The 13,826-nt window shown below is 33.3% G+C and overlaps 1 protein-coding gene across 4 annotated transcripts in view; it reads left to right on the top strand.

The window, feature by feature from the left end:
* Positions 1-13,826, top strand: part of LOC121319851 (USP6 N-terminal-like protein) — a 41,822-nt gene that overhangs the window by 17,616 nt on the left and 10,380 nt on the right. Inside the window, exons 1-8 of one of the 4 annotated variants that reach the window (XM_041257720.1) lie at positions 2,545-2,809; positions 4,983-5,056; positions 7,025-7,107; positions 9,378-9,417; positions 10,040-10,120; positions 11,647-11,754; positions 12,009-12,118; positions 13,269-13,317. In XM_041257720.1, coding sequence (XP_041113654.1) covers positions 2,755-2,809; positions 4,983-5,056; positions 7,025-7,107; positions 9,378-9,417; positions 10,040-10,120; positions 11,647-11,754; positions 12,009-12,118; positions 13,269-13,317 — 600 coding nt within the window. In that variant the 5' untranslated portion in view covers positions 2,545-2,754. Of the gene's footprint in view, positions 1-2,544; positions 2,810-4,982; positions 5,057-7,024; positions 7,108-9,377; positions 9,418-10,039; positions 10,146-11,646; positions 11,755-12,008; positions 12,119-13,268; positions 13,318-13,826 lie in introns of those variants that run through there. The other 3 variants (XM_041257723.1, XM_041257722.1, XM_041257724.1) reach the window with 3 other exon arrangements.

Raw genomic sequence — 13,826 nt, 5'->3', positions numbered from 1 at the left:
ACTACTTCTATGTTCATGTCTAACCATTTAACTTCCATCTGGAGGAGTCCAATACTGCTTTCTTTTGATTTTTATTGCATGTTCACTTACCTGTTCAGAATCTGTGTTTCCTCATAAAATTATTCTGCTAGCCTCATTCGTCTTTCCTGTTCTCTTAACTCTATTATTAACTTATCCTTATTTATGTATTTTTGCTGGAACAAATTTCAGTCCCTTCCCTAGTAATGCTTTGTGAGGCTATTAATATTTTATCAGATAACCATTATCTTTATTTTTGCATTTCTTGTTTTTGTAAACTTGATTTTTAGGTACCTCATCATCATTAATTATATTATTTGATGCTACTTCTATACCCCTGTCCTGCATATTTTTTCTTTTTGTGTGTATGTATTTGAGTCTGGTCATTTGCTGCCAATTTTTTATTTTATGTTTTGATATGTATCCATCATCATTACTTAAGTGTAATTAATTCAAAATGATTATTTTTACATAAAAGATTAATAGGTTCATTGTTACATGGAACTGAAGCGTCTGTTCCTTCATATTTAAAACTTTCCTCATCTACAAAGTTTCCATAAACATGTACTGTTCTATTTATTATGTCTACAGCAGTAACAACTTCTGCCTCTGTAGCCAAGGTCTCTACTCCACTGCTACTCAATTTCATTTTCTCGACATGGTGTTTATAATCGTCATTGATGTAAAGTTCATATTTATTTACATTTCTGCTAATGTGTTCAGTAACATTACACCTTACTAATTGATGATTATTTTGTGTTCCATACACAACTCTACTCCAAACATCTTAAAAAAAAAAAAAAAAACAACAACAAAAAAAAAATGCCATCTTTATGAGAGAGAGAGATTTCGATTTGAATGCTCTTTCACAGTTGTATCCCACGTACCAGCCCTTAGGCCTACGTATTGTTAATTTTAACTTTGCAAGTAGTCGTAGACACACATTTTATTCTACATTTTGGTACCCCTGTAGCATCTTATCTTTTATTCTGCATGTTTTAAGTTTTTTTTTACTTGGACAGCATTTCTAATAAATATTGTAATTAAATTTGAAAGCTTAATGAACATGTCACCAGACCATTAGTTAAACAGATTGTGTACTGAAACAGAATGCTCATCAGGAGTCGCAGTCAGCATCAGGCCAAATAATTGCCATGCACAGCAGGTTTACATTAACAGCCTGTTTTCAATTTTTTTTTTAACAAGCATTATCACAATGCATATCCTGTTTTGTGAGCTTGTCTTTCTTTTCAGGGTTAAATTCAGCAGCACCTCACAGCTGTTAATTAAATAATTTATACAAACCTAATTTTAAAAAGTTAGGGCACGAGCCCTGCCTGTGTAGGTACTAGGTATTCATGGTGTGTGGTCATTTTGTAGTCTGTGGGAGGTGTGCCATGTCCAAAGGCCGAAAAATACTACATTTAAGGTAAAGTAGGAGTAGGAGGTAAAATTAGTCTTTTCGTGGGAACTGTGTGTAGTTACAGCCCTGCAAAATATATATATAGGAATGGTACATAGAGCCATTATCTGTATTTGTGCCCATGCTATTAGTATTCATATTTTTACTCGTTTATGAGTTCGGGTATGTATTCGTCAAACCCCCCCCCACACACGCACACACTTATTTACACTGTACAAATGGCCATAGTGACAAAACAGTGTAACACATGTGTGAGTTTGTTTTACAATCAACACTTCTATAACAGTTTAATTAAGAAATTGTCAGCTCAAAACAAACTTAAAGGGACATTGTCATCAAAAATAAAAACCAAAAACGAATATCTGCATGCGTGCAAGCAGAAATATATAAATAAATAAAAAACACAGCATGGAAAAAGAACCACCTCTGATTGGTTAAACAGCATCACTTGACCGTGCGTATATGTAGAGTATAGCACGGCTTGCATACTAATGAGCCGCTTCACAATGAATAACACACTACGCACCACTACATTCTAAATTCCATGACAAACTGACATTTTATTTGTTATTAGTTACGAAACCACAGCCAAAAATGAGTGGCATTTCACCTATTTCTTTATATACATTTGAGAGACTTTCTTTTTAAAGCTAAACAAATCTAATATCACAATGATAACTTAAATTCTCTGGATTATCACATTACCTGCACCAGATGAGTACAAGTCAAGATTGTGCGAGTTTCCCTGTTGCTTTCTATCAACCTACTTCGTGTTCTATCACAGTTATAACAAAGAGGGCTTACAGGGAATACCTGAAGCCTGACCTTATCAGTGTCCCGGATGCTTTCAAGCGAGAAAGGGAATGTGTGATTTTCTTTTATTTCCATCATTTGCAGACAAACCAAAAAATGCAATTGTTTTGTGCGACTTCTGCTTATTGAGGTACTGTTTCCATGAAAAATAAATAAATAAAAAATGGAACAAATAAAAACATTCACCAAGCTCAGGCCTGCTCTTGTATACCAGAATCATCACTCGAAGCATATCTTTTGGAATTGTTTCAATAGAGCCTTGTTTATTATTGGTCTGGAATGTCGAGTGTAGGATTGGACAGGGAGTAGTCTGAAGGTCTTGTTTCTGTAAACAAATATCTTCTTTGTACATCCTCCTTCAAACATCTTGTTTTTCACTGTTCAGCACATCAGTTTGATAAGAACCCTGGCATGAGGGTCAGCACTGATGAGAATTAGTTAAGAGTTTGTTTTCTGAATCGCCACTTTTTTTAATTTGGAATGGGTTAAGTTTGTTATCAATGCGGACTAAAGTTCAGAATCGCTTTGAGGAGCGCCAGGAAAGCTTAAACAGGGGTAAGAAGATTTTATTTTGTTAAGCTGATTTTGTTCCTATTTGGGTTTGGCGCTGGACAGTTTAACTGAATATGTTCAGCTTCAACAGTACACTCTAACGTGCCCAGGTCTACTAATGTACTTTAACACATCTGTCTTTTTACATGTTCAGAGTGTGTTTTTCTTCTGTAAACTAGCAGTTGTTATGGTTGGCAGTTAAATACTGCGCCCGCTTTACTGTAGAGACCTAAAGTTTTATCCTGTTGAATATGTATTTAGTAAAAAAAAAAAAAATACTGCTTATTATGTTTAATATTAAATTGTTCTGCAGTCTAATAATCTGGAAAACTAACTGGTATGTTCAGTTCTGTGAGTTATTAAGGAAATGGTTTATTATCTGGAATAAGAAACTCCACACCATAAAAGGAAGAAAAAGACTGCTGCAGATCGAATGTGCTGTGCAAACATTTTGGCATAATATGTGAAGAACAGTGAAGGGAGGGGAAAGGAAGAAATTATGTTAATTGTGATTTTAATTGAGTTCTTTATCTGCACCACTGGGCCTGCAGAGGAAATGAAACAGTTATACTGAGTGTTTTTTGTAGTTTGATATTAATATTTCAGAAATATTGCAAAATGTCCCAGTATACTGTATTAATATCGGTTTGTAGATTTGTGCTACAGTGTTATTGTTTTTGTTTGTTTGTTTGTTTTTTTCTGGTACTACAATGTTACAAATTTTTACACAAACTTCCATTCTTAACCTCAGAATCGGAGTATCCCGTACTGTATACAGGGTATGACATGGAGGTCACTATATCACCTCCAGTATATATATATATATATATATATATATATATATATATATATATATATATATATATATATATAGATATATATATATATTATATATATATATATAGCTTTCGAAAGTCCTTTCCACATGAACTTTAGTAATAAACAACGTTTTTTTTCACAGAAGATTTGCATTTTTTTTTTTTTTTTATTTGCTTGCCCTCTCAAAATTCCACTCTGTAGAGAAGTGTATTATAGGTTTTAATCAACATCCAATCAACTTTTTTTTTTTTTTTCTAAAAGGTTGTTGTCTTACCGCTGAGTTGCTAGACAAAGCTACTATGCTTCCAAGGCAGTTCCTGCCATACAGGATTCAGTGTTTTTTTGTTGTTGTTTTGTTTTCATTATGAAACGCCACAGAATTGATTTGAAGCATGCTTTTTTAATATAAAATTCTAAACATGAAATACTATTGCAAGCACTTCCATTCACTTTGCTGCTGAAATGTTCAATAAATCTAGCCCCTCATTATTTTTTTTATTTTTTTTTTTAAGGTCTGTGTAAAATTCAAAGTGATTTAAAGCTTGGGATTGGTATTCATGCACATTCATACATCTTGTGTTAGAAAATGCTGTAAAACTTGTCTAAGCAACAGTATTATTGTAGCAGGCCTTTAACCTTTTGTGCTGATCCATTTGTGAAGGCAAACTGTAGGCTATAAAGATAGGTAAGAACTGACATTTCAATTCCCAGTGCCCTGATTTACAGTAAGCAGTCAGAATTGCAAGCCCCACATAGTTACAGTAGCTGTGTTGGAGCTTTTTTTAAAAGATGCTTTCAGTGATAATTAATACTAAATCATACTCCAGCTGATGGGATGTGGGATTGAAAAAGCCTGCATAAAGAAGAGCAGTCAGCACATTTACAATGCTTTGTCTGATGGACTGTACTAATTATTTAAATAGTTCAGAATATATATATTTTTTTTGATCCATCAAATAAATAAAATGTAATGTTAAAGAAATACAAATGCATTTATCATGTTAAGAAAACTGAGTAGCAGTATAGTACAGTCCCCTGTATACTGTCTCAGTGTGAAAGAAGTCATTGCGTCACACAATTGCATTTATTTTCACTTTTTATTTGCAAGTGCAATACCTTTTTGTTCCCTTTTTCATAGTGGAATGAGTGTTTTTGTTTCCAAGCTGTATAGAGACTGGGAGAGGCTGCGTGCTTGAGTCATTGTGTACAGACATGGCCATGTGCAAGAGGAAGTTGCTTACCTAAGCACTGGAAGCTTACTTCATACAGTATGAAACTATTGGAGGTAACCATGCTGACGTGAAGAATAAATGAAGAATGGTGAAGCTAACTTCTCCCGTTTCTGCAAATCCTACAGATTCCGATGCAGAACAGAATGCTGCGATTAAGCTTGCCCAGGAAAGAGATGAAATAGTATCCAAATACGACAAGGTAAGGGTCAATACCTTTCGAAACTATTCAGTTTGATACGTCATTATGCCCTTAGGAATGCTTTTATTTTGTTAAATATATCTGTGAATACAATTCACTGAAAAAAATGATAAAGATAACAAAGATTGGAATTCTCATCTTTCTAAAAATATGTACAGTCAGTGCTCCTTTTATTGCTGCTGTTGAAGCAAGGAAGAAGTCTGGTTTCAGTCCATTTTCACATTGCTTTGAAACTGATTAGTCCTAATCTATTGGCTTTTTTCCTGTTACTCATTCGTTTTATGTATTATGACTGATATTTCCTGTGACTTAAATAGAACGGGATATATAGTACTGTACAGTATAGGAAGGTGTAAACTTGTAAAATTGGACATTGGGAGAGTTATTATAGTGTGTGTTATTCTCAGTCTGGAAAGTGATACCAAGTATCTGAAGTGTATTTGAATCATTTTGGATTTACTAACTGAGCGCTAAGTAACATTACAGAGAGACTGCCCTTGGATTAAAACATTTCAGTCAAATGTTTTACAGTACTATACTAACCGTTGTCTCTTTGTTTCTTTGCCATGGTTTATTTTTGCTGTGTATTATATTACAAGCTTCATATGTGGTATTCCAAATTCTTTCAGATATTCTGTAAAGAGTTTCTGAAGAAGGTCGTTTTTATTGTGGTACAAAAAAAAAAAAAAAAAAAAACAACAAAACAGTTAATCTTAAGGAACATTAGTTGGGTACTGCAAATTAATTTAATGTGCTGTCATTATTACGCTGATGTGCAAAAATCTGAAACTTTCTGAGCCCTTCATTTTGTTGTTTTGGATAATCCTGTAATTTTACAGTGTTCACAATGCAGTGTTTTCAGCTTTGTGCTGTGTGTTGCACTCTGCTTAGAAAAAAAAACCAAACCTGGCCAGATGGTTTCCTAGGTATGAATCTGAGATCTAGCAGCAGTAGCACACTACTGTGTAGATATCTGTTTGTAGTGATGCTATCGTTCTCTGTTAGACCTGTCTGGCTGTGTCTCAGCTAGCTACAGATTTTTAAAACCTTGGATTGAAAAACTCAACCAATGTCGGCAGATGTAATCTCATTCCTTTAATTGCTGTGGAATTTTGTCTGTGGTCTGCAGAGCATTCTTTACTTGGTGCTGCTAGTTTTCTTCAGTATAGCAGGTACAGTAGCTGCTTCCTGACCATTCAATAAACAATTCCTTATTTTATGTATTGTAAATACTTTGTTTCATCATTTTAATCCATTGCAGTAATTCATTATTCATTTTAGTTGGAAGTAAATTGGACAGCTGGATTTGCAAGAAGTCATTGCTGCTTATCTATACATGGGTCTTTTTGTTTTTTGGAGGTTTTGTGGTTTGACGTGAATAAGGAAAAAATGTTTGACTAAACAATTTGTTTGCATCTAAACTTGATTTAAATACCTGAATTAGATGCTATAGGCAAGCCTGTGCTTTTTAACTCTTAAACTTTACTTACTTATATAACTATATATATATATATATATATATATATATATATATATATATATATATATATATATATATATATATATATATATATATTAGGTATGACACACTGTAAAACTTTATTGAAATAAGATGCATTTTGTACCATTCTATAAAAAATGAAAAGCAAACTGATTTTAAATTCCTCCAGAATTTAAGCTTAATGCTCTCTTTGGGATTGCCAGCAAAAATAACAGTGAAAGACAACTGATTAATGGAATTCGTGAGGCACGGGAATCTGTCAAATACTTCACATATCAGTTGTCATCATCGTCTGTATTTGGTAAAAAAAAAAAAAAAAAAAAAAAAAAAAAAAAGAAAAAATTAAAAATAGCATACTAGTAACATAGAAGAATTAATATGTGCATTATCTATCTGTATCTATCTATCTATCTATCTATCTGTCTATCTATCTATCTATAATATGCTTCAATTGATTTTTTTTTCAGGGAAAAGATGGAGCAACTGTGGAACCCTGGGAGGATGCCAACTACCATCTCTACAAAGTCACAGACAGATTTGGATTTTTACAGTAAGATTTGTCAAGTTTTATTTATGAAAGCAACCTTACACCACTGTTATAAAATGAGCACGAAACCATTGAAGGCCTCTTTCCTTCAGCCAAAAGGATTGTGTCGAAAGCCGTTTCACGTCACTACTGTCTGTTAACATTGGCAGAAGACAGAGCAGGTTTAAATGCGAGTCTGTCAGTTTGGGTTGCAGGCTAGAAGAAATTGGTCTCTGTATTGCTGTGATTGAGGAAGCTACCCAATGAGCATCCATATTCAAATGGAAATTGGACATATTTATTTTATGTCATGTCAATCTTTGACTTTTGTTTAAAATCCCATTGGATTATAGCCTGCAAATGGAAACCTTTGCAGTATAAATTTGGTATTAGAACAAGATGAAATTCACAAGTATACCTTTTAAATAGAGTCATGAATGGATGTATTTTTGTCAGATAAAATGTTTTAATTACCACATATAGACAGTGTGGCCTGTTATAATTGGAACTGACTATGAATCAGTTTAGTAACAAAATCATGGTATGGCTCCCTGTGCGAGAGTTCTATGCTTTCTGCTTTCCTTATGGTCTTCTAACTACTCCAAGTTAATTAGCTGGTCAAATGTGTAATATAACTTTAATTATTATATAAAACAATGGCTGTGGGTCTTATATTTTGAATAATACTGTAATAGATCAAATGTTTGTATAATATAAATATAATACATCTAAGGTTGCAGTTGCTAACCACCTTAATTTGTGAACAGCTGAAACACAACCCAGTTATTCTACACAATACTAATCAATAGTGTGCTGTAGTGACTGTTTATAATATCTGATTTTAATTTTGTGACAATTTCGTCAATACTTATTTCTTGGCGTTACATGTGTCTGTAATTGTCAACATCATGACAATACTGCGGATGAGCTTTCAGCCAGTTGGAGTGAGACAATTCCCATTCATGACCTCAGCTGTGTTTCATTTGTACTTTTTCAATATGGGCATGGTTCACATCACCAGCCTCACTGGTCATGCCCCTAATGATTACATACCTCAGATCTGTCAACAGTAAAGTCAGTTCAAAACAGTGAATGGAGAAAGACTGTTCACAAGAGAAAGTATAGATATAATATATATATAGATATATATATTATATATATATCTCATAGAGATATATAGATATATCTATTAGATATATATATATATAATATATATATATATTATATTATAATTAATATTTATTTTATAAAAAATTTTTTTTTTTTTTTAATCTAAATATTACAAGTCCAATTAATACTCATTTTGGACTAAGGTAACATTAGAAAGTCCAAGATTAGTGCCAGTAGCAGTCTGTGGACCTAACCGATGTTGTGTTTGTGTTTTTGTTTTGTTTTTTTTTTGTTTGTTTTTTAAATACAATTTGACAAATAGATATGCTACAGCAAATATTTAGGACTGCTACTTGAATGGTAAAGCAATCAGGCTTCAGAGGTGCAGGCAGCTGAGATTACCTATGAAAGCCAGACAGATTTAATCAGATTGTGTTCAGAGCATGTAGTGTTGGGGAGCATTCAGGCTGCTCAATTGAGAAGCAGCTGTAGCACGAAACTATTTTAATTAGTTATTCTGGTGCTTATAGTAACTAGTCAGTTATTTCCTGTTTAAGACTGGGGGCTGAATTCCCTTGCTATATACAAAGATGTCAATAAGAACGGCTATACTACAAAGTGGCTTTTAGTATTACTGTAATACAGCACCAAATATCAAAGGTTTTGAAATGTCATTATTGATTTAAAAAAGTCCAATTCAAGATTGTTGATCTGAAAATTAACATTATTGTTGTTCACAAATAACAAACGCCAAATAATCTGAATCTCTCTAGAATAGCTGGCTTTAAAATTATTTGGTACGTTCCCAACAATATGATAAGCAACTAAACTGGTGCATACTAAAAACAATTGAAACATTTTTATTCTTGTGCTATCTAGTGAATTGGATAGCTTTCCTTTTTTAACCATGTATTTGTGTGTGTATTTATTCATTCTGTTTATTTGAATTCACTGCATGTGTAACACTATGACTCATGTGAACGAAATGTATGCTAAACAGGTAGTCCTTGAGGTCCCAAAGGGTCAAATGAACCAAGTTATATTTATTATGTTGGGATGCCCCAAAGATAACCACAGGGGGTAGTGTGTGATTTGATAAATAAATAAAAAGGAAAGGGAGTTCCATATTTGTGTTTACCTCGGTTGTTTTTACAGGCTCATACAGCTGCTTCTTTCTTTAACAGAGCGAATGAGCTTCCGTCATATGATTCAGTGGAAGAGAAGGTAAATAAAAACGACTACAGTGACCACTCCTACTGTATATGTAGATATTGCTCCGTACGGTTTTACTTCTGTGCTTAAATTTAACACAAGGAAATAAAAGCTTGTTATAAGAAACTAAAATATCACAAAACCATGCACATTATTGCATACCTTGCAATGATTGTGCTAATTATTGCTAACACCCTTCCACTCCTGTTGACGGTACAGCATAGCAGAGCAGATGAGAGTTAAACCAACAGTGATTTATGTTTCCAGATAATTGAAAATGGTTGATGAGAGCTTAAGGTCAGCTTAAGGCCAACATTTTGTGTAAGCACCTAATTAATCATACTTGTTTTAAAGCTGTAAGTACACATTACTTTTGAATTGAAATAATAATTACATCGGTGACCTTAATATCCACTTCAAATAATTAAAAAAAAGGTACACTTGGTCATATAACTGTTTATACAGGCATGTAGAGATTTTGTGTGATTTCTTTTTTTTTGTACTATATGCAAAAGTTCCTGAATATTTTTGTTGAGTCAAATGTTAATTAATGGGAAAATGGTGAGTGACTCATTTAATTGGCAATTTTAATATTTAGATGCATTTACTAAACTCTTTTTTTTGTTGTTGGCAGCAAAAACTTCAAGAAGTTGAGAGAACTACAAAATGGTTGAAAATGATGAAGAGCTGGGATAAATACAAGAACAGTGAAAAGGTAACTGAGTCTCCTTTTCCCACCAGTAAGTGTGCATTGAAACTTTTTTTCTGCACTTGTACAGTACATCTCTAAAATGTGTCAAGTAGGGTTTCAGACACCTATTTCTCATTCTGCTCTTCACATTTTAAACATTGTCAGCTCACTGATGTGTGGCAATTGCTTTATTTCTGAAGTTGTGTTGGTGAAAAATGGGTACTGACTTTTCCTTTCTGAACCTCCTAATGTAGAAAACAAAGTAGGCTTTGCATTCATGAAAAACTAAACAAAACAGTAAACATAATATATAGTGTTTCCTTTTCTCCTTGTATCAGTTAATTATTTTTGCAATATACAAGTCAAGGCTATATGCTCTTTGCTTATTTTTCTTATCTAAGCATTCAACATTGTTACTGTGATGTCATTGTTATTAAGCAGTAATGTCTCATGAGAAGTGTTAATCACTGTACAATGTATTCAGAGTTGTATTTCATAGTCAGTATACCTAACAGTTGTTATACCCACAGTGAATGCACGTTGTTGAAATGCCTTGTGGTTATAATGCAAATCTGTAAAAATTACTGTTGCTAGCTGCCCCTTAGACATGGAATACAAATGTCGTGCATTGTTTCTTTTTCAGTTCACTAATTAACTAACAGTATATCTTTTCTAATCAGTTTATTTTAATTGCACACCAAAGGAATGTCATCATTGTGACAGCAGCAATGCTATTTCAGCAAGTTGGTATTATCTGTTTAGTTTCATTGAAAGGATATTTCCCTTTTCCACATCAGTGGAATTAGCATAATTGCTGGATTTGATTTTTTTCATTCTTTTTTTTTTTTTTTTTTTTTTAAATGTGGAGATAAGAACATCTGTAAGCCATACCAATTTTACAAAATATTTTTTCATGACACAATCTGCTATTCAGTGGATCACCACTGCGTTATAATCACACTGTAGAAGTAGACATCAGTATGCGAATTATATTTTTTCTCGTTTTCTAAATGTTACTGACAAAGTTGGGTGGTGTCACCTGGAATATCAAAGGCATTCGTGGAAAAACGGTTTAAGTTCATAAAACCCCACCAAGACCTTTATTATAAATGCCAAATTGCAGTAATGCTTTTTTGTGGACGATTAACTTGGAGATAAGAAACTGCATCTGTTGAACTTTAACACTTGATTTGGTTTTTTAAACTTTGTACATTGTAGTACAAAGTGAAAGTTATTGACACCAGACTGTAGAATAGATTATCAGTCATTGAGTTAAATGAAAAATGACATTTAATGGATCATAATAAATCAGTGTATCAGTATTGTTGCTGAAGTAATCGCTAAAGTGGATGCAAACACAAGATGTTATAAACTCTTGTCTTAAACACCACTGAGGGTATTTTTGGGGTTTATTCCCCATCTGCTTTTAAAAATATCAAAACAGTAGTGATTGTGTTAAAATTACAAACAACAAGCAGGGGCATGTATAATAATTACAGTACACTTACATTCATGGTGTATCCTCTATACATCTAATTTTCTTTTTTCAGCTTATGAGAAGAATATATAAGGGAATCCCAATTCAGCTTCGAGGAGAGATATGGGGTTTGCTTCTTGATATACCAAAAATTAAAGCTGAGAAGAAAGGTTTTTACGAGGTAAGTCAATCATGAAACATACAAGTCATACAGTAGCATAAGTCTGAAGCCATAGTGTCTACAAGTTATCAGTGAATTAATGTGAATATAAACGTCAGCGTAATATGAATTACTTGTATCTAAATGAGAAAATAGTCTTGGTGTGTTTAACTCTTAGGATTGCTTTACCTCGTTGGATGTCATCAGCTATGCAGCCAGTATTGTATCTGCCTAATACTTCTATTTTGTTTTTGTTTTTTTTGTTTTGTTTTTAGAAACTAAAACAGAGGGCAAGAGTGCTTTCACCAGATATCAGGCAGATTGATCTCGATGTGAACCGTACGTACAGGGACCATATAATGTTCAGGGATAGATATGATGTAAAGTAAGTTGTCTTGTCTGGTTTATTTATTTACATTTTATAAATAATTATATTATATATATATATATATATATATATATATATATATATATATATATATATATATATACAGTAATCCCTCGCCAACCGCAGGGTTTACGATCTAGAAAACCCCCGTGGTTGGCAAAACCGCAGTTGGTAAATACTAGAGCTTATGGGAAAATAGGGGGTTAGGTTCTCCACGGCAGCAGTTACATTTATCAAAGCCTATCCAAGTTGCATTTTCCTTCACTAAACACAAATGAAAAACACAGTAACATAAAACCAGTGCAAATACTAAAACATACTGGGTAATGTAACATGTAAAAAGTAATAAAATTATAACATAATAAAAAGTAATGTTTTATTTACCTAAAATCCTTAGAGTTGAAGGCCAGGGTGTTGTTGACTGATGACAATTACGCTAAGTTAACATGGAGCAACGAGACCGCATGCACATACTACTATGACTAGTACACGAGACAGCGCGAGAGGTGATTCTGGTACTGGTAGGGGGAGATGCTTGCGACATGGGATCACGGAAGAATACACAAGATGCCATGGAAGCAGATGCAGATGTGTCGTATGTTTCCATGCAAAACCGCATATACACAGATGCCAGGGTTGGCCAATTTGGTATACAAAAGGAAAACCGTGTATACATGAATTCCGCGGTTGGCAAATACACGGTTGGTGAGGGATTACTCGTGTGTGTGTGTATATATATATATGTGTGTGTGTGTACAAAAACACTTTTTTTTTTTTTTAGGAGGGCTGGTGTAAAATACCACTCATACTGTATTTAAATATTTTTATTATACTGAACTGGTATGTACTACTATTCTGAGTAGCAACACTTTTTGAAGTACATTTTCAGAGAGGAATAACACTTGATACACACAATGTTGCAACATAGCAAGGCCCTAAAATAGAAATAACGCAGCAAGGTTGTTGCCGTAGTGATTGTTATCTTCATATTTTTTGTTTGAAGACATTAGGTGGGAGCTATTGTTGGTCAGCAAACCTTAATTGAAAATATATTTAAAACTTTACTGTTTGACACTTTTTTGGGGTTTTTTTTGCGTCAGATGTTGACTTTTATACAGCTACTTAATTTCCATTCCTTTCTTCACAGGCAACAAGCGTTATTCCATGTTTTAACTGCATATTCCATGTATAACACAGTAAGTGACATGTTAGAGCATCTGGTAATCCTGTATTATCTTTAAATATTTAATGACTATGATTTATTAAGACTTTAAAAGCCTACTGTTTTTTTATGGAGAAATTTAAATAAAAAAAAGATATGTTTTTCTCAGCCAAAATAATCTTTGGGTTGCTGCCAATGAAAGGCTCCACATCTATCCCAGCACGTACGTTCCATTGATGTAGTTAATTATGTTTTTGTTTGTGTGGGTGGGTTCTTGTGATTGCTATCTAAAAACACTTCATAGTACTAATAACATACTTTCTGGTCTGGCTTAACAAATTTTAGGTTTGAAGGTATTGATTTAGACCCAGGTGGGTACTTGCAATATTGTAACCAGAATTTTGAAAATGTTGAATAAGTCTAAAGTATTGCATACAGTTCATGATAAAACAAGGACCAAATGTATTAAAAGAAAAAAAAAGGGAACAACTTCATCTTTAAATCCTTACTAGGTCACTTGCACATTTGTCCGTGGTACAAAAA

Source organism: Polyodon spathula, chromosome 8 (assembly GCF_017654505.1).
Source record: "Polyodon spathula isolate WHYD16114869_AA chromosome 8, ASM1765450v1, whole genome shotgun sequence".
Taxonomy (NCBI): Eukaryota; Metazoa; Chordata; class Actinopteri; order Acipenseriformes; family Polyodontidae; genus Polyodon; species Polyodon spathula.
This window is presented reverse-complemented; position numbering and strand designations above follow the sequence as displayed.